Source organism: Lygodium microphyllum, chromosome 12 (genome assembly GCF_053477565.2).
Source record: "Lygodium microphyllum isolate KBCC chromosome 12, Lygodium_microphyllum_v1.1.10, whole genome shotgun sequence".
In the NCBI taxonomy this organism is placed as follows: Eukaryota; Viridiplantae; Streptophyta; class Polypodiopsida; order Schizaeales; family Lygodiaceae; genus Lygodium; species Lygodium microphyllum.
Window position 1 is genome coordinate 135,478,840 of NC_141146.1, and position 22,411 is coordinate 135,501,250.

Below are 22,411 nucleotides of genomic sequence, written 5' to 3' on the forward strand. Positions count from 1 at the left end.
TGAGCTTATTCTCCTCACCCCTAATATTCCCCTAGAACCCAAACTTAACCCCCCCTTCACTTGACATCATCTTGTCAGCCCATGACCACCTACTGGGCTAACCATTGACTATCACAAGCATTAAGGGGGTTGCCATAACCACTAAGAATTGGTGGTGAAAATTCACTAAACTTGACTTAGTAAAAGAGGAGGAATCACACTTATCTAGAGGGCTTGTTGCATCAAGGTAAACATGAGAAAGAAAGAAAAGAGAGAGAGAGAGCGCATACAAAGTGTTGGGGGAAGAAGGGATATCCAAGAGATTGCAACTTGCATTGAAACCACAACATCAAAACAAAGGTACTTGAAAGAACCTGCCTTCATTTAATTTCTATTTCTTTGTTGAGTTGTGATTAGGTCTCTCTATGACCATGTCTCTCATTGACATTAACAATCACACCACTAGCCTTGCTTACTATTGGACCTACCTATTATTGTTCTAGCCTACCACTAGAAATTTGCTTACCATTGATGTACCCTATCATTTCCCTAGCCTATCACCAACTTAGACTACCATTGCACTAGCCTACCACTAGACTTGCCTACCACTACCCTAGCCTACCACAAGTAGGACCTACAATTTAAATTCCAAGATAGTAATAATTGTGCCCAAAATTGGAAAAGTATGAAGAAAATGTTGAGTCACAATCACACAAGGCCAAAGTCATCACAAGTACATGGGTGGGTAAGATAGACATAACAAAGAAAGGCTTGCTCTTTAGCACCATACCTAAGGAAAACTTGCATATAATACAAGCCTAATGGAAGTAACCATAGTTGATGGGATAATGAAATGAAACTTGAATGATCTGTGGATCAAGTGCACATGAAGCAATTGCAAGAGCTAAAAAAGTTCTTTATAAACTTCCACATGACTAAGGTCATTAATAGTGCCCTGGAGTTTTTGAAAGACACACCATCCACCTTAGTGATCCACTAATAAGAGAAATCCCAACCCCACCTAGGAGAAACTCACCCCAAAGGAATGTAGATAACAATCCCTCAAAGAAAGGAGAGAGGAGGTAGAGAAAAAGAAAGCAAACAACTACTAAGAAGAGGCAAAGAGAGGAGGAAGCACAAAAGGTGGAAGGAGACGCAAGGAGAGTGCATGAGGCAAGAGACGAGCTCATGAAGGAGATGGCCTTATACCTAGCAAGCTCATTACAGAGAGAGAGCCAATTCAAGGAATAGATCCTTGTGTGCAAACACATGATGTTGCCAAAATGCAATCTTATCTACCTTCACGGTAGCTAGTCAAATCTCAAGGATCATGACATATAAAAATTTCCCAAGATCCCCAATGTGCGTGCCAAAAATCTTGATAAGATGTACTTGTTCCAACCCTGGATGTAAAGGAATCACTTGCCAACTTTGTTAAGAACTTTACCGACTATCTTGATAAGATTTCATCACTATTTGCAACTATGTATGGCTGTTGGTGAGATTGCTCAATCAAAATTCATTATGAAGATAACTTACCCTTGCTCTTCTTTGATGTTGACACTGGGATTAACAATGTCACAAAGGCATGGCCCATCTCCAAATTTTTCTTCATCCATCCTATTTCATTAGCCTATTGGAGGATATAATCAATATCAGGTTCAGTTGTTGTTGCATAAACCTATTCTTTTCAGAATCATCTATTAAATTGTGAGAGTTGGTGAAGAAGTACCTCTTGAGAAAAGGTTGATGTTCTAAACACAAAGAGAGCAAATGATCCAATGAGGTTAGTTACACTCACATCTACTACACCTAGGTGTCCTCAAGTTTAGAGATGCCAGATGGCTTGATCAGCTAACTTCATCTCTAATGCCCTAACTCTCCCCTCTCCCACGCTTCACAATTTCAAGGTACATCATGGGCACAAAAATAGAATTGCTTAAAAAAAATGCAACCCTAAATATCACATTGTAATAAGCACCCTATCCAAATGGATCTTCAAGTGTGGGACATGCACCAAGCAATTGGTGTTAGACACATATCCCAAATGCACTTGTATGAGCATCCCATCACTACACAGTTAGTTAGCCACACCCCTAGAGAGACAATTTTTGTGCAAGGACACTAAAGAGTAAGCATGGGTGGACATTTATCCCTCGTTAGCAACAACTACTTCCAACATTTTTCTTTACAATACATCATCTTGTTTACTAACTCTATTAGAGATTATATACAAGCTGTGAACAAGGTTTCCCCTTTCTATTATCTTAGCGGACGTCCATGCATTATGAGGCTTAAATGCATGGCTTCTTCAACTCTAACCTCATTAATTGCTAGGAAGGAGGTCATCCACAATTGTTCTAGTGAATAGTGGGTAGATAGTTGTGGCATTTAAACTTTATTATAGATCATGAATACAACTTAACCACCTCACAACAAATGATTATATTATCTAGAAGTCCATATTGAGGAAACCTTTATAGAAACTCCATGGGATTCTTTAGCCTAACTTGTATGCTGTTTTGTATGTATCTCATAATTTTGAAATAACTTAGGAGACATACATGAACATGTGATAACTTGTCCATTCATTATTATAATGTGATACAATGCAATATTTAAATAAAATAAAGGACACAACTAGAATTGCACCTTTGTGCCCCAATAATCAAGAGAAACCATAAAGATGGAACACTTGTCCTTACTTTCGACATATTGCTTGAGATCCTATGTTCAAAAGTATGAATGTGTATGCACATTTAATGTCTCTATTATGTTAATATAAATTTTCTCCTACATGCACATTCACACTTTGTATTATTTGTAGTTATTTAAGATGTGATCTTACAAAAATTCAGGTCAATCTAGTCTATATTGCTAAGTAAAGAACTTAGCCAATTGCATCACACATGCTACTTAACAAATTCACATATAGTATTATTTTTATCACAATGGGAAACTTAGGAGTTGAACTTGCTTTTTAGTAAAGACATTGGGAAAGTTTAGCATGTACATATAGTGGCTTGTAGTTCACTCTCATAAGGGCAGTAGAAGCATTTTGCATTGACATAACATACCATACCATGTGCAAAAGAACTTGTGTACTTTGTCACTTTTCCAAACCATCTTAATACACCATATTAGATCACACTAGTACAACATAAAGCTCAAGGAAAAACATTTTAAGCCCAAAGTTATGTGAAAGACTACACTTTTTGTACATGGTTTATTTTATTAATCTTTGACCTTGCTTCATACTTGTTAACTTTGAGTCAACTTCCCCATGCACATAGAGTCTAAGTAATCAACTTTCAATGCATGCATACTTTAGCATACAATTGTACCTGCCACCATGATACAAGATTAGTATATTAAGATAACTTTTTGAGGACATCTAAAGTGAACTAAGTCATTGAAATTGAGTACATGTGCAAATAATTACATGCTCTAAAAACAATTTTTTAAGAAAAGTTTGAAAAACATGGATAACAATAGGAAGAAATCACAATGTTTGCCTAAATGAAAGTCTCAAGCATAAGTAGGGAGAAGAAAGGACGAAGGTCAAAGTTAGATAGTAGTGGAAGCCACATATGGGATGGTCACCCTTGTGAAGGTCCTTGTAAACATATGATTAAAATGGAGTAAATGCAAGGACTTCTTGATGTTGAAGATCCATGCTAGCCTTTCTATTTGCCACATAGCCTCAGACTTCAAAATGTTTAGCCTACTCAAGCTCTAAAGTTATTTGTTAAGTTGTGAATGTGAGTAGACATAACCAAGTTGATTGCTTTCTCAGCTTGTCGCCCGATGGCATGCTATGTTTGCTTTGATCTCACTCTAAGAACTAATAATGTGGAAAAAGTTAAGGACGTTAAAAGCCATTGCTATTGTACCTCGCAACAAGCATGCTCTTACTTAGAAGGGGATGATCACCATGTGTCGCGACTATCTGCACGATAGTATGATGTGGGCAAGTAGAAGGATCGGCCAAGGCACCATAGCTGCCCATTGCTCCGCCAGCTCCTTGCATCCCAACATAACCAATGCACCCTTAGGTAGCAATGCCAAGGTAGAGGCACTAAATCCCAATGCCGAAGACTCCATCGTAGAGCAAGATCGGAGACCTTAATATAAAAGATGCCCTATTCATGGAGATTAGGTCATGCCCCACCACATTCATCAAGCTCCATAATTAGAATACTCTAGCATGGACCAAATTTGAATATAAATTTAGTCGAATTATTTAACATCATACATTCATAATCCATGTACATTCATAATGCATGTGTTGGCATAGTATAATGCTGGCTTTGGAGAATATTTGACATGGCCATTATGGACCGATGGATGGGAAAAGAAAAACCCATACTAACTAAAGAAGAGCTTAGAAGGTGAGACTGCTAGCAAGTGCTTCCTCGATTGCCAAATGAGTACTAGTAGACATATGACCAAATGTTCATCTTTTGATACACCAACTTGCCCATAAATCTTCAGTAACCCTTGCAATGTGCATACATAAAATAGAAAATAAAAACTTAGTGCGCCTTTGTGAGATACTACCAAATGTATGGGAGTGAATGAATGAGCTCTCACTTTTTAATAAAATACACATTAGCAAGATTAAATGATAAGTAATATTTTAAAAGAACTTTCCCATCACCAATGAGCTCCTAGTGCCCATGTTGTGTCTTTATTATATTTCTTAGTAGACATACAATTTTCATCTCTGGCACTCCTTTTATTTGTAACTGGCACTCCTTCTCTTCTCAGTCTACTAATTGGTCTTCTTTGACTCCTTTGATTGTTTGCCTTTGCCTTTGTTTCCTAAAATTTTTGCATCCTTATGTAATCTCCTCTACATAGGGTTATTGGTTTCTCCACCCAACACCCACCCACCCTATCCACCCCCCAACCCTAAAAAATTCACGTAACTCTTCCTTAGATTCTTCCACTACTACAATGATCCAAGTGAGTATTGTCGTCACTCAAGTACGGCTGCCACAGTGAATGAGGACTTCGCAAATGCTACTAACATGGAGGATGCTAACCCCACCCCTGCGAACAAAATGACCAGTGTGTAAAATGCCCAAATTATCAAGGCCTACAATAAGAGTGGTTGTTGTGTGGGAGTAGTTGAATTAGAGTAGATTAAACATTGTCTTGATATGATGAGTATTTTATGAAAAGCAAGAGAAGTGCATTGTCGATTTCTTTTTGTAGCATGAATACATGATTATTTGAAAATCTTCCCTCTTCTTATTGATTTCCTCCCTTTTCTTGGTTAAGCTAGGGGGGAATGTTAGCGAGGTTATGACCATAACCCAAGATCATAGTCATTAACGGGGTGAATCGAGCTATTGATTATGTAGCACTCTTTAGGCATGAGCTAGGTGGTGATTGGAGCCCACCCTATTATGTGATGTCCCTTGAACAAGTTGAAGGATCAAATGTTAGGTTCAAAGGGAGAAATCGACTAGCTAGATGCCTTGCTACTACCAAGTACGAGATGTGTGATCCCTTAGGGCATTACCCAATCGATGGGACTAGAAGATCTCATCCTATGTTATTGGTGAAAATAAGAATTGGTAATTGGTGGGTTGAATTGAGCTATCCCATTAGGTTGCATCTTTTGAGAATATATTAATGAAAAGTTCTTTTATAGCTAGAGAACTTTTATGCATTATTGTTTGGTTGATATGTCAATTTCCTTTTGTAGCATGCATAGAAGATTATTTAAGAATATTCCCTTTTCTAATTGATTTCCTCTTGTGTGTTGATGGAACTAGGGAGGGATGTTAGTAAGGTCTTTAGAGGATAATGATCATTGGTGGGTCAAATAGTAGTCATGAATGGGGTGAATTCAGCTACTAATTGGGCATGCAATGTTCTTTAGAGTAAAGTTTCCTAGTATTGTGGGCATGAGCTACGAGGTGATTGGATCTTGCCCAAATGTGTGATGTCTGTTGAAGGATTGAGCATTAGGTTTGAAGGAAAATTGACTAGCTAGATGCTTTACTATTGCCTAGGACAAGGTGTATGGTTCCTTAGCACAGTACACAATCGATGGGATTAGAACACCTATTCTTAAGTTATTGGAAAAAATGATCATCCATGGGATGAATCAAGCTTCCAACTAGATTGGATCTTTTGATACATCAATCAAAGGTTGTTTAATTGCTAGTGAAAGAATATTTACGCATTATTACATGGTTGATAGGTCAAACCTTTTATAGCATGCATGCAAGATTATTTGAAAATATTCCCTCTTCTGATTGACTTTCTCCCCTGCAATGAGGGAGCTAGGGAGGCATGTTGATTAGGTTAGGGAGTACCTAAGTGCTCATAGACCTTGGAGGATAACGATCACTAGTGGGTTGGACCGTACTCATCTCAGTGAGGTGACTCAAGGTGCTGATTAGATAACATTCTTTAAAATAAGTCTCCTAGTATTGTGGGCATGAGAGATGGTGATTGGATCCCACCCTAATGTGCGATGTCCCTCGAAGGAGCTAAAGGATTGAATGGTTAGGTTGGCTAGCTAGATGCCCTAATGCTACCTAGGATTAGGTGTATGGTTCCTTAGGGAATTACCCAATTGGTGGGATTAGAAGGCCGAGTTGTAGATTATTGGTGAAGAAAAAGATTTGATCTTATATTTATAGAAAACTGCTAGTTAATACATTTAAGGTCAACTAGTTTACATCCTATTGGCTTTTGTTCAAAAAGGCTAAAATACCTTTTGAGAATACATTAATGAAAGTTTGTTTCATTGTTATTGAAAGAATGGTTATGCATTATTGTTTGATTTATATGTTGTCCCTAAAGGATCATGTAAAAAACCTTGTCTAACCACTTAATCAATAAAGCTATTTGTATACATCAAAATAGTGTAGTAGCAAAGATTGCTTAGATAACAAAATCTTGCCGATTGCAAGGGGTAAAAGTGGATAGATGGGGGTGCCCACATCCCCATCATATTGATAGGTATACCATTAGTTGGGAAGCTTTCTACGAAGATCATTACATATGATAAAAATCTAGTGAAGATCTTTGTTGATTTAGGTAGTTTTTTCCTTGATTATGCTAGATTAATGTGGTCATGTTCTCGATCCTAATGCATGCCTTGAAACATTGAATGGATATTCAAGTCAAGGATTGACTGGCCACTATAGAGTGCATATTAAGATAGAACCCAAACCAACATTGTTTCAAGTTAATGTAGTGTGACTATCGTAGGAGAGGGGTTGACACATCATTTTCCCTCATTTCTTTCTCCTTGAATTGGCACTATCCTCAAGATGTTTATAAGTGGTCTATTTAGGAGGGGCATTAGATTGTTATTTTTGAATAATTTTAGAGATGAAGGATATTTAGGTTTGATCCTTGGGAAAATACCTTAATACTTCCTTATAAGATATACATTAAAAGCACTCAATCTACCTAAGACATTGCATTGAATGGGGTCCAGACCATATTGCTCATGGAGACGTATCCAACTAAAGGTTGTTGCTTTGACCTATAGGGTATCTTACATCATCTAGGGTATGTTGTCTCCAAAAGTAGCATTGCTACAAACAACATAAGGTAAAGGTGATCATCAACCTACCCTCACCTACTAACACCAAAGGAGTTTAATGCCCCTTAGGGCACACTAAATATTACAAATGGTTCATATTAGACTATCCTATGATCTAGCCAAATAAGGTCTTCTTGGTATTTGTGTGGATCAATGAATGCTAAGAAATCATTTAAAAGTTTAATAAGGATTTGAATTCAGACCTCTCTTACGAGCCCTAGCTTGGACCATCAATTTTGACAAATGCATAAAAAATGATAATCAAAGTGGGCTACCCTAGAGAGAATAACCTTGAATTCCTAGTGAGCTTCACTAGGAAAAAAGCTCAAGGATGTTGAAATAAAATATTCTAAAGGTTATTCTATCGAGAGTAACCTTGAATTTCTAGTGAGCTTCACTAGTAAAAAAGCTCAAGGATGTTAAAATAAATTATTCTAAATTTGAAAGAGAAGGTTTGGGGATGGTTTATATAAGTAAGACATTTATAGTTTATCTTCTAGTTATTCCATTTACTTTCTTGCTTGATCTTAAAGCAGTGCGTTATCTTGTAAATAAGCATTATAAGAAAAATCACATGGCTATTATTATTGCTTGAGTTAAACACTAGTGTAAAATGGGAATGAATGTTACATGGCATATGGCATATCATGACTAGTGGAGAACTTGCATTAGAGATTGACAACAACCTCCTTAGCACCCACTTGTTTTCGATTCAACATCAAGACACCAAACTATCCAAGTCTAAACGTTACACCATATTGGGAAAATGTTACATTTTAAATTCTAGGGAATGGAATACTGAAGAGATTCATCCAAAAAGTTTGACTATACATGCTATTGAGAGAAACTCACCCTTAAAAAATTAATAGCTACATCATTGTGTAGGCTAGGCTGGATGATTTCTTAAAAAGACTTATGTTTGAATTTGAAATTGAATTTTTTTACAAGAACGACACCTTTTAATGACTAGCTTGTGGCCATTTCAATGCTAAGATCATAGCACACAATGTGTTTCACTTCAAACTTTGGTAAGCCTGGTACAAAGGTGTAGCTTGCTTTGTTAGAGACTATGATGAGTGCCAACATGCTAAAGTCCCTTCCATAAAGGATGATGGAGTTAACACTTGTCATAACCTACTAAGCCTTTGAGAAGTGGGGTATAGACTTAATTTCTAAAGTAGCCCAGGTACACAATACTTGCAAGCACCATGAATCATTGTTATAGTGGACTCTTTGACTAGATTGAGGCTAGATCCCACAATAAAAAACAATATCTAAACCATGGAAAAGTTACTATGGAAGCAGGTCGTTTCAACTATCAAATATAAAGCTCATATTGGAATTAAGGAGCTTCCCTTGAGGGAATGATAATTTAGGATTAAGCGAAGCCTCCTTGGCCTCTTTCCTTTCAAAATGGAAGAATCTTATCATGAACGTCCATCTAATGAGTGCTTCACCCAATATGCAGAAGAATATCTAGAATAAGTAATTTGTACAAACCATTGTATAGCTGCCGATGAGGATGGTAATGTAGTCCTTATGTACTACCAACCTATCCTTGTCATGGTGCTTGGATGAGGTAGAGGCAAAGGCATGTGACAACCTCAAGAGGAATATTATGCTAGATTGACCAATTGGTCAAATTCTATCATGGTACCTTGAGAAGTAGGAGATAAAGAAGGACACCAAGGCAATTTATAGATATTGAGAATGTAGCACTACCCATATGTACCTTGGCTACTTGAAGAAAAAAGATTCAAGTACATAATCAAATTCAACATCAAGCACATAATGATATTTTGATCATGTAAAGGTTGTGAACTTGGGTAAGTGACCATGTGATATAACTCTCACAAAAGGAGGTAGGAACTTATCTTCTTACTAAGTGACCATGTGATATAACTCTCACAAAAAGAAGTAGGAACCTATCTTCTTACTAAGTCATTTGATTTTAGAATAATTTTGCTACGAATCTAATTGAACAAATCAATATGAGTCTATCTTGTTATTAAAACATTTGATTTTAGAATAATTTTTCATGCGTCTAATTGAACAAATCAACTAGACCACCCTTATGTGTATTTTTACAGGCTTGACATTAATTTACGAGGACAAGCCATTTGGGTAAAGTTGCAAAATATTAAGTTAGATAATTGAAGAGGGTTTAGTAATTCTACAAATCAAGCATATTTGTATGGAGCTACTAACCAAAAGGATGTTGATGGAATTAAAGTACTTATTCACTTTGTTCGCTCCTTTTGCAACTTCCCTTTATCCATAAGAGCCTATTATAGGATGGGAATATTAATTGTTCTTTGATCCAAATTTTTCCTATCAAATATTGTTGCATTGCACATCACAACTAATATTTGTAAGCCAATTCCAAATTAGGGGAGGGATCCTATCAGCCTCCCAATAATATTTTCTTTTCAAATAAAAGGGGTGATTGAATAAGACTAGGCTACTAAGCAAGTGTAGGGCTTTTTGATTCACCTCACAATGAATTAAAAAATGGAGGATGGTTTCTATATCCTTCCCACTAGTGGCCATTACCAGTACCTAGTTTGGTAGCTCTTTCACTAGTTCAAAGAGCTTCTTACAAGGTCAACCACATAATAGAAGAGATTTTAGATTGGATGGTAGGAGAACAAATATGAACCATCAATTTTTAGTTATGAATTTTGTGACAATGTGAGCCATCTATCTATAATGATGGCTTTAGATTAGATTTTGACCAAGGGAAGAGTATAGTAAATCACTTGCTACACACATAAGTATTAATCCACTATTTCAAGGTTTAAATTTTGGATGATATGAGGACCATGTGTATATAATATTGATTTGAGAATATATTTTTGGATAGTAGAATGTGAGAAATTCTTTTGATAATGCAAGGATGCTGAAGGATTGTTGGAAATGGATTTTAAATGGTTTTTACTTAAGAAGAATATCATTTTTTTCTTATCAAACTTGCTAGAGTGACTAGAGAGAAACTTATGAATAAATCCTTAAAATATTGCAATTAAAACTTTGAATTATTAAGCCTAAAATAATACATTTTTTAAATTAAGAAAAAAACCCAAAATTTGGTTACTAATGGAAGGGTGCTAAAACATTATTGGGAATGGGTTTAAAATGGTTATTACTTGAGAAGAAGATAATTTATTTTCCTTATCGAACTTGAATGATAGGATATAAACATGTAAATAAATCCTTGAAGTCAGATATGTGAGTTATCAAGTGTAAAATAAGAATTTTATTTTATTAAGGGAATAGGATTTTACCCCAAACTTAGTTACTATAACTAGATATATATGTGTGGGTCCAAGAGAAGGTCAACTTGAAAGGTGGAGCAAGAGTGGAAGCACAAATGGAAGCAAGAAAGAAGCAAGAGCTATGGAAGTTCAAGCAAGAGAGAGAGAAAGAAGATATGTGGGAACTCCAAGAGTCAAAATATGTGACTTGCCTTCCCTTATTCTATAGTCATGTAAAGAATAAAGAATAAAGTGATCGTGATGGGCGGTTGACACCTACAGTGTACATGTGTACAGATGTAAGTACAAGTAAATGTAGGTGGTTAGACACATGTGGCTTTTAACCCCCATCAACTTCCCACTTAAAGCATCTAAGTGCGGAGAAAACAAGAAAAAAATGACAAGATACAATGTGTATATACAAGTACAACTGGATGAGGAATATACTTCATCTCATCCTACGCCCATCATCTTCCTAAGAAAGGTATAACCTTCCATTGGGAAACTTTTAGTGAGCAGATATATTAGTCGAGATCTTGACAACAATCTCTATCTTCTTGTCCTCAATCACCTCTTTGATGAAGTGATGGTAGATCTCAATATGCTATGTCTTTGTATGAAAGAACAGATTAAGTGCCAATAACTGAAAGTGCCAATAATTGAATGGCACTTGTAGAGTCCGAACACAATGTAGGAGTCATAGACATACCAAGGTTGGTAGTCTGATGGCCTAACCATAGGGCCTCCTTGAAAGCCTTAATGGATGCAATGTACTTGGTTTCAGTAATAGACAAGGCCATGCAATTCTGCACCCTAGACATCCAAGAAACAACACCTCCAGCAAAGGTGAAGATATAGCTAGAGGTAGACTTCCTATCATTTGCATGTCTTTCATAGTTAAAGTCTATGTAGTCCATGACTCAGTATTTTGGGCCACCATAACAAATGCATATATTTGCAGTGCCCTTACGGTATACCATATCTGGCATGATACCCTTCACAACATCCCAATGTCTTCTACTAAGTGTCACTATAATGAGCTCGGGGGGAGGGATCACTTATGAATACATGTATGTATCATGTGAGTTTAAAATAAGGAATTTTAAAAACATCATTTTATAAATTTTTTACATACAAAAGGATGCCATATAAAGGGATTACTTATAGATAAAATAAAAAATATTATATTTATTCAAAATTTTTTATAGATAAGAATATTTATAAATAGACATTGAATGCATATCACACACACACACACACACACACACACACACACACACACACACACACACACACACACACACACACACACACACACACACACACACACACACACACACACTAGAGAGAGAGAGAGAGAGTGTGTGTGTGTAATGAACCTCTTGAGATAACAAGCCACAACTCCCATTGCTAATGCTATGTCAGAACAAGTGACTATCATGGTATAAATCAAGCTACCCACCATCGCGGATACATATGTGATATTGGCCATCTCAACCTTCTGATAACCTAATTAGGGACAATCTGCCTGACTGACCTTCATATGAGAAGGTAGATAGTCAATAGGATCACCACATTGTATATGGATTCACTCAAGGACTTTATGAATGTAGTTTTTCTGTGATAAGTAGATGAGTCCCTTAGAGTGATTGTGCGTAATACACATGCCAAGTATGTGATATGCATATCCCATATCCTTCATTTCAAAGCTCTTCTTGAGTTGAGTCTTCAAAGCATTTAGCTTATCACGAACATTCCTACCAATTAGGTCATCAACATTATAGCACTAGAATGACAAGGCTACCATCACAAGCCTTCTTTTATAAAGACATGAATCCATATTACCTCTCTGAGAGAACTCTATGAATGCATAAAAGCATCACACTTATGATGCCGTTTTCTAGGTATCTACTTAAGTCCATAAAGACTCCCTTAACTTGCACACTAGGTGTTCCCTACCCTTTTACTTAGAGCCCTTAGGCTGTTGCATATATATATCCTCATGCAAGTCCCTATGAAGAAAATTCATTCTCACATCCATCTCGTATAAGTTCAGATCCATTTGCACAACCAAGGCCAATACCAAATGTAACATTAGTCATCTTGACCATAGAAGAGAATATCTCATTAAAATCAACTCCCTTCTCTTGCTTAAAATTATTAACGACCAATCAAGCCATATATGTTGGCTTAGGGATACCATGGATACTCTTCAACTTGTACACCTACTTGCATGTAAAATTTTCTCATTAGACAAAGGAACCAAATCCCATATATAATTTTTCTATAGTGAATTATACTCAAACTATATGGCCCCTCTCCTAAGAGTGACTATCATCTATATGCATAGCCTCCTCATAATCGAGAGGCTCACTAGCATTTTTCACCATGATGCATAGAGGGCTTAAAACAATCATGAGGATGTGAGGCTCTAGGGGAGACTATGGAGCATGTATGATTTTTCCTCTCTATCTAACATCATGATCCTACACAACAAGTGGATTCAGGACCACTATATTACCAACATCTATAGTAAGCTGTTTGATTGGGACTAGCTGTACTATAAAAGAGGCTCCTCTTGAAAGATTACCTTACATATATCAACTACTTGCTCTGGTCTCATATGCATCTTTTCCTCATGGAATACGACATCAAGAGTGTGGATAATGTTTTGAGCTTGCGGATCCCAAAGGCGATAACCCATCTCATTTGGGTCACCATATCCAAGAAAGATGTATTTAATAGACTTCAGATCAAGCTTATTACACTTATCTTTAGGAATATGGTAGAAAGTATCATATCCAAAGACATGCAAGTGTGCATACAAGGAATATTTACCAAACCATACCTCCTTTGCAACTCCTCGGGTAAGTTACTCATAAATATATGTGTGCATCATGTGGGTTCAAAATAAGGTATTTTTAAAATACTACACACACACACACACACACACATATTACATACAGAAGGTTGTAATATAAAGGGGTTATTTATAGATTGAATAGAAAAATGTTATGTTTTATTCAAGAAAAATTCACAGATAATGATATTTATAAATAGGCCATGAACACAATTGATGTAGACGATATACATATACTAACTTCCCTGAGTGCAACTCTACCACCAATAGCAGTGCATGGGGATCTAGTAATCAAGTGAGCCACAGTAATAACTAGCTCAATCCAAAAGTATTATGGTAAGTTTGCTTGACTAAGTATATTGTGTATTCTTTCCCAAATAGTCCTATTTATATACTCTACAATACCGTTTCAAGGTGGGATGTATGGGGTGGTCAACTCACACTTAATATCCCTCTCATCATAAAATTTCTCAAATACCTTAGAGATATACTTACCCCATTGTCAGATTGTTGGAATTTCAACTTATGCCCAGGCTAGTTCTCATCAACCATAGCAAGAAGGCATTGAAAAGTAGCTAAAACCCTTGACTTCTATTTAATGCATGGCCAATCCTTGCAGTTTGGCACGATGCTAGTAGGTTTGATGTCATCCTCTAGAGCTCTGTTTCACCTGGAAAGCCAAGGTATTGTAGACTCCTTAAAATCCCTTTATAATCTGCATTTCAACACGAGCATGTATAATAACCAATAGCCTATCCAAACTTATCTCTAGAATTAACAAGGTTAGAATGGAAGTAGCCAACTCTGGGACACATATTTTGATGGGCACAAAATGCAATAAGTTCTACAAGAGAGAAATCAACATATTGGACTAGATTATCAACTCCAACTTGAAAAGATGTAATATGACAAACATTCTAAATCCCATCGACACCATGAGGCTCTTGCAAATAAGACAAATCATGAACAAGAAAGCCAATCGATGATTGCAAGTGGAAGCCTATCGGCTAGAGGTATAAGCAAACATCTTCAAATTAGTAAAGGAAAGGTGAAGTAATTCTGCTAGACTTTGTACACAACCCTAGCATAAAAATGTGGAATCTTGAATATAAAAAGAGAGCTCTTATTGGTTAGTTCCATGGGCCTTTGTTGAGAATTAAGCTCGTGATCAGTATCACCAACATGACTGACCTTATCTAGACAATTGTTGTCTTAGCTATCACTCTACATGTGTGTTGTAATAACTGCATCGGTCAGACTCAACCACAGTTAGTGATACAGTTAGTTAGTGACCTAATGTGTTTATTAGTTATGTGTGATTAGACTTTAGTAAGCATCATGGAAGAATGACAAGAAGAGAACAATGAGAGTTGACTACTCTTTATTACAGCTCCATGTCTTTGTGTCTCTCTCTCTCTCTCTCTCTCTTTAAATATTGAACATGGTATCAAAGCCTGAAGCCTAAAGGCTTGGTAGTGGCCATTTGACATCAATACATCATATTGAAGAAAACATCATTAGAGGAAACTATGCATGTAGACTATTTTTTTTGCAGAAGCTATATCTTGCTACAAAAATGGATTTTGGAAAAATGACCTCTCTACTCTTGACCATTTTGACATGGTCTACAACTTTGCAGAAGAATTTTTTTTCAAATTCTTCACAGATTTTGAGATATTTAGTACATACCTGTGTAGATTGGCTGTTTACTACAGTAAACAGTAGGTGGTTCCAAGGCACTGGTGGCTTTCATCCTAACAAGGTATATGCCCTTATTCTCATGCATTTAAGCATGACACTAGGTGTTAAATGCTCAGTTCTTGAGCTTATTTGTAGGCTGGAAACAATGAACTAGTTACTGTCCTGAATTTGGAAACAATATACATACAAGGTTGAAGTATCTATGATGCTTATTTGCTATTAACAAATGTTTGGATCATACCACCTGAGTGGTAGATGCTTTTTGGGATACGGAAGGATACCTATCATCTTCACTTGACATACATGAAATCTATTTTGACTGGTTGGACATGTATAAACTCTTTCATAGAGTGGTAACTGAATGAGATGTTTTGGGACTGTTTTGAGGTCAGAATACTCTTGTTTAAATATAGAAAATACTACTGGTTATAGTAGTGGACTGGTTGTATTTGGTACTACTACTTGCATACAATATAGACATTGATGCTTATTTGGTCACATATTGAATCCCCAATGTACTAGGACATGTCTATGGTGGTTTAAGGATATTTTTGAGCTAAGAATATCTTGATTATTGTAGAGTTTATGCTGCTGGTCATAACTGGCTGCTGGTCTGTCTCATAAACTATGGGAAAGTCTAGTAAATGTCAGCATTAGTTTTATTCATCTATTGATGCTTGTATGGACATAGTTTGTTAATGGGATGTTTTACCACTACCATAGAATGCATTTAGCTTGGTTTATGATAAGTTAAATGTGTTTTTTCATTGTTGTAATACAGTTTACAACAAGTAGGTTATCAGAAAACTGTTCATGAACTACAAGAAGACTGTTCTTGAACTGCAAGAAGTCTGTTCCTGAACTGCAAGAAACTCTTCTTGAACTGCAGGAAACTGTTCATGAACTATAGGAAACTGTTCTTGAACTACATAAAGTCTGTTCCCGAACTGCAAAAAAAAGGTTCCTGAATTGTAGAAAGTCTATTTTTGAATTGCAGGGAGTCATGCACTTACAAATTGCATATAGCATTGAATACCTTAGTTGCAAATATAGCAAATACTCAAGGCACTGACAATATTACTCAAATTGTGGGAGAGAAGCTTGATAACAAAAAATTTGCTCTATGGAAGTTTAGGATGCAAAACTTTTTGATTGGCAAAGGTTATTGGGATTTATGTATGGGAGTTGAAGCTGAACTCGAATTGCCTGAATGGAATTCTACACAAGAACAGTGGAGAGCTCACCAACAGTGGTCAGAAAGAGCTAGTAAAGTATTGTATTGGTTTTCTTTATGCATTTTTGATGCAATGGCTATGCAAATTACCAATTGCTATTCCCCGAAGGATTCTTGGGATGCACTCATGAAGAATTATGGTAATGTCACACATGCAATGAAGATACAACTAAAGCAGCAATTCAACAACATGTGTAGGAATGATAGGATCATTCAAGCATACATGGCGTAAATAAATACCATAGCTGACCAACTGGCTACTATTGGATCTCATGTTTTAGAGGATGATATGATTGCAGTGACATTGAAGGTTAGACAAGGAGAATAAGGCATTTGATACGTCCATTTCTATGAGAACATAACCCCTTGATTGGGATGAGTTACTTGCACTGCTACTACATGAAGAAGTAAAGCTTGGCTTAAATACATGTTCAAGCACATCTTAGGGCAGAGACATTGTCTTTTACTCTAGTTAGTGAGCTAGAGGTAATAGAGCTCGTGGAGCTTCTCAGGGTCGAGGAGACACTCAAAACACACATGAACAACAACAACAAAATGCTTAGCATAGCTCAAATACACAAGGATAATGAGTATTTGGAGCCTTTCGAGACAAGGGAAGATCACCTAGAGGAAGAGGTGGTGCACTCACATAAGCAGTCTAACAGAGATAAAAACTGTCATTATTGTGGAAGATATGGGCATATTGTGAAGGATTGTCATAAAAAGCAAGCTTATATGAAGCTCAGGGGATTCACTATATATATATATGCTCTATATAGCATGTGTTCATGATCTATTTGTAAATATCCTAATCTGTGAATTTTTCTTGAATAAAACAAAATCATTTTTTAGTCAATCTATAAGTAACCTCTTTATATGACACCCCTTCTATATGTAAAAAATGTATAAAAATGGTGTTTAAAAAACCCATTATTTTGAGCTCACGTTATTCATACATATACTCATGAGTGATCCCCCCCTCCCCTCCATCCCCCCTCGAGATATGAAGGCAAAAGGTAGGCAACATGGACATTATGCATCTTCTAGTGGTACTCAGGATGACCAGGGAGATAGACTATTTGCTATGCAGCATGTATCAAAGAATACGCCTAAGAAAGAAAAATATGAGAAATGGTACATAAACTTAGGAGCATCCAATCATATGACTCCTCATGGTGAATGGTTTGATGAGTTAGTGGTAGGGTCTCATGGATTTGTATGTAGTGGTGATGATACATAGCATGATATTCAACATATAGGTGTGGTTCCATTGCTCATGCCTGATGGTAGAAAGAAGAGCCTACATTATGTACTACATGTACCTTTTATTAATAAGAATTTAATGTCGATTGGACAAATGGTAGAATACAATCTGCAAGTCAGATTCAACAGGGATGATTTTTTTATTGAAGAATATGGCAATGGCTGTAAATTGATTTCAAAAGGTAAAAGAGATGGTAGAATGTTTACTTTGGATGCATCTATCCTGGAATTGAAGGCAACCATGTTTGCCCATGATAATGGAGTAGTTCGGGATATGTAGAAATCTGGCACAAATGCATCGGTCATGTGAATGTACAGAAACTGAAAAATATGCAGCAAAAACAGGTTGTATTTGACTTGTCGAAGTTCACGTACAATGATCTTGGACATGTATGCTTTGCTTGTTAGTTTGGGAAACAAGCGAGATTCCTATTCATGAGACATGTCAAAAATAGTTCTCGGCCTTTGTAGTTGATACATTTGGATGTATGAGGTCTTGCCTATAATGCGTCTTTTGGTGGTGCCAGGTGTTATGTATCCTTCACTGATGATTTTAGCCAATACATATGGCTGTATATTTTGAAGCACAAGGATGAGGTGCTTGATGTTTTCAAGGACTTTAAGAACCATGTTGAAAATGAACTTGGTTGTTATATCTCATGTTTGAGATCTAATAGAGGTGGATAATATGTATCCAAAGAGTTTGACATGTACCTTGCTAAATATGGCATAAAAAGGCAGCTCACATGCAGTTACATACCTCAGCAGAACGATGTGGCAAAGAGAAAAAATTGGGTGCTTATGGAAGCTACCAAGGAAATGCTTAATGGAAAGAATTTTCCAAATGCTTATTGGGTTGAAGCAATGGTTATTGCAGTTTATGTGCTAAACCAAACACCTACAATTGGGGTTCATGATTTGACTCCGTATGAAAAACTGTATGGACATTAGTCACCTAAAGTATTTGGTTGCATTGCCTACGTACATGTGCTTGATGAAAAGATGAAGAAGTTAGTCCCGAAAGCTGTCAAAAGTGTTTTTCTTGGCTATGCACAGGAGAGAAAGGCTTACAAATGCTATGATCCATCCACTTGGGAAACCCTGATTAGCAAGGATGTAGATTTTGATGAGCTGGCCTCATGGTATGGTTATTCGAATGCATTGGTCTTTGATGGACTAGCCAGCCCTACTTATGCTGAAAATTATCATTTAGCTAGTATATCTATGAGTGGCCTGATGGGTGATGGTTCATCTACTATTAGTCCTTGGACAGGATGACTCATAGATGTATCGCTAGTACATCACAGGATGACTCCGCAATTGTACTACCGCTTGTACTACTACATCCACTGACACAGATATGTCGGTGAGGGGGGAGATTGGGTAAAGGCAAAGAAAATATATTTGACAATGTGATTGGCTTGCTTACATCTGGATATGAGTTACCTGGTAGTGACTGTCTTGATAGTGAATTGGGCATACCATCAGTTCTGACACCTGGTGCAAGGCAAAGCAGGTATGTGCCACCTCATGAGAGGCAAGCCTAAAGTGCACCACAATTGAGGAGGTCTGAAAGGGTCAGAAAACTAGTTGATAGGTTGACATACAGTGGATATTTAGTCGGACATTATGCATATATACTAAAGTGTCGGAATACAGAGAACCTACAAAGTTCAGTGAGGCAGCTACAGATGAGAATTGGTGTGCTGCCATGGATGAGGAATACGTAGCTTTGGCTGAAAATGAGACACGGGAATTGGTCAGTTTGTCTCCTGAAGGTGAAGTACCCATTGGTTGCAAATGGGTCTATAAAGTGAAATGCAAGTCAGATGGTTTGTTGGAAAGGTATAAAGCCCGACTGGTTGCAAAGGGATATGCACACAGTAGTACGGCCTAGATTATGAGGAGACTTTCAGCCCAATTGCCAAGATGGCAATGATAAGAACAGTTATTGCATTAGCGGCTTCTCAAGGCTAGAAATTATGGCAGATGGATGTCAAAAATACATTCTTGAATGGTGACTTGCTTGAAGAGGTGTGTATGGGGCAGCTTGAGGGTTATGTACACCCTAATTATTCGACATACATGTGTAAGCTAAAAAAGGCAGTGCATGGGCTGAAACAGGCACTAAGAGCATGGAATGATTGCATAAGCACTTATTTGCAGTAGCTTGGTTTTCAGATAGGTCATGTAGATCACAACCTGTTTACAAAGAAAACATAGCATGGTTATGTTTTTTTGCTGATTTATGTCGATAATTTGATCATCATTGGAGATGATGATCATGGGATTGCTGAAATTAAAGCAATGTTACATGCTGAATTTAAAGTTAAGGATCATGGTGAGCTAAAGTACTTTCTCGAGATTGAGGTTGTGTCTACACCTCAAGGCATATGGGTATTAGAAAAACAATATGCTCATGATATGTTGTTGAAATATGGCATGATGGAGTGTAAAGCCATGGAAACACCATCGGATCAACATGCCAAACTTATAGTTGATGTTGGGACTAAGATTGAGAATGCCACTGTGTATAGACAAAAGGTGGGTAGCCTAATTTACCTTACTATTACCCGTCCTGACTTGAGTTATGCAGTGTGGCTGATTAGCCAGTTTATGTAGAAACCTCGTAAGCCACACTTAGATGCAATTAGGAGGATTATGCAGTACGTGAAGGGTACTGCTGATTATGGGTTGTTTTATGAGCATGGGAAATCATTCGACTTGACAGGTTATACAAATGCTGATTAGGCTGGTTGTCTCTATGATAGGAGGTCAACCAATGGTTATGCTTTTAGTTTGGGCAACAATATGATCAACTAGAGTAGTAAGAAGCAACCGATCATTACTTTATCTAGTACATAGGCAAAATATAGGGGTGCAACCTTAGCAACATGCGAAGCAATTTGGCTTGTGAAACTGCTACATGACTTGGGTATAGAGTTGGTCAGCAAAGTCACATTATATCGTGACAATCTTAGTGTGATGCTAGCTAGCAACCCCCATCTATCATGCTAGATCCAAACACATAGAAGTTCATTACCATTTTATTAGGGAGATGGTACTTGCTGGAAAGATTGATCTACTTCATGTGAAGATAGAAGACCAAGTAGCAGATATCTTTACCAAATCACTTGGTAAAGAGAAGTTTGTGCATTTCAGGGAGCTACTTGGAGTACAATAGTTAGCTTGAGCTTGAGGGGCAGTGTTGAGAATCAAGCTCGTGATCAATATCACCAACATGAGTGACCTTATCTAAACAGTTGTCATCTTAGTTGTCACTCTATATGTGTGTACCAAACAATCTCTGACCTATAGGAATCTACCTAATGCATGTTTTAAATGTTCAAAGGTAGGGCATTTTATTAAGGATTTCCTTGAACTCAAAGCCAAAGGAAAAGAAGGAACTAAGGAAGAAAAGAAAATATAGATGAGGGATTTAAAACAATAAATAAGAAGGGGAAAAGGAAACAGCCCCCAAACTAGTATACAAGTCTTTAAATAAAAACTAATAAGAATAGATATGCTCCCCTTCAAATGGAGATTCCTAATGAGTTAGTAGGACATAGTTTTGCTTAAGGGAACCAGAAGGAAGGAAGTGCATGTTCTGAGTTGGAAGATGAAATTTAGGTTGAGAACATGCTCGGGGGGGGGGGGGGGGGTCACTCATGAATATATGTAAATAGAACGTGAGTTCAAAATAAGGGGTTTTTAAAACACAAATTTTATATATATTTTACATATAGAAGGGTGTCATATAAAGGGGTTACTTAAATATTGAATAGAAAAGGATTGTGATTTATTCAGGAAAAATTCACAGATTAGGATATTTATAAATAGGCCATGAACGCACATTATATAGAGAATATATATATAGTGAACCCCCTGAGAGAGAACATGTAGAAGAAGTAAAAGGAATAAATCTTAACGAAAAGACTGATGATGCTATTATTTAGGATATGAAAGAGAACGAGGAGGATTTTGAGCCATTCCAGAATCCAAAGTTCTCTATGAGCCCTCAGCAGAAGAACTCGACATGAATAAGTCATAATATGAAGAGAGGACATTCCAAAGTTGGAGATAGAATTAACAATCCTTCAACAAAAACACAAAAGGGGTGAAAAAGGTTTAAAATAAAAAATAAAATAACTTCTTTATAAAATTATGACATTTAATTGCAAAGGGATGATTGACCCTTCTAGGGCTAGAAGGGTTAGGGATTGGCTAAAAGATATTTACTCAATTCCTAACATCATATGCTTGTAAGAAGTGAAGGCTATAGGGATGATTTCTTGATGAAAAATTTAAACATACTCTCCCTAGACTATTCATTGATATGTACCAACCATTCCGACAAAAGTGGCGGAGTTGTATTAGTGTAACGTGTCCACTTGTATCTTCAGGACACGTCTTAACAGTCTATCGAAAAGGATGTCTAGAAAACTCCACCCGGCACTCCCATGGAATGTTATGGGGTTTGCGATCTAGGGCTTTCCGTGTCTGCCACGTAGCAGAAGTATTTCGGACATTTCCACTTAGGATCG

The 22,411-nt window shown here is 36.9% G+C and overlaps 1 protein-coding gene across 3 annotated transcripts in view; it reads right to left on the reverse strand.

Moving 5' to 3' along the window:
- Nucleotides 1-3,142: 3,142 nt before the first annotated feature.
- The window catches only part of LOC148028316 (uncharacterized), a 36,619-nt gene continuing 17,350 nt past the window's right edge, over nt 3,143-22,411 (reverse strand). Inside the window, exons 2-3 of one of the 3 annotated variants that reach the window (XM_087690120.1) lie at nt 14,165-14,384; nt 3,143-3,323 (exon numbers count right to left, since the gene is read on the reverse strand). In XM_087690120.1, the coding sequence (XP_087546246.1) occupies nt 14,323-14,384 (62 nt within the window). In that variant the 3' untranslated portion in view covers nt 3,143-3,323; nt 14,165-14,322. The remainder of the gene's footprint in view (nt 3,324-14,164; nt 14,385-22,411) is intronic. The other 2 variants (XM_087690123.1, XM_087690122.1) reach the window with 2 other exon arrangements.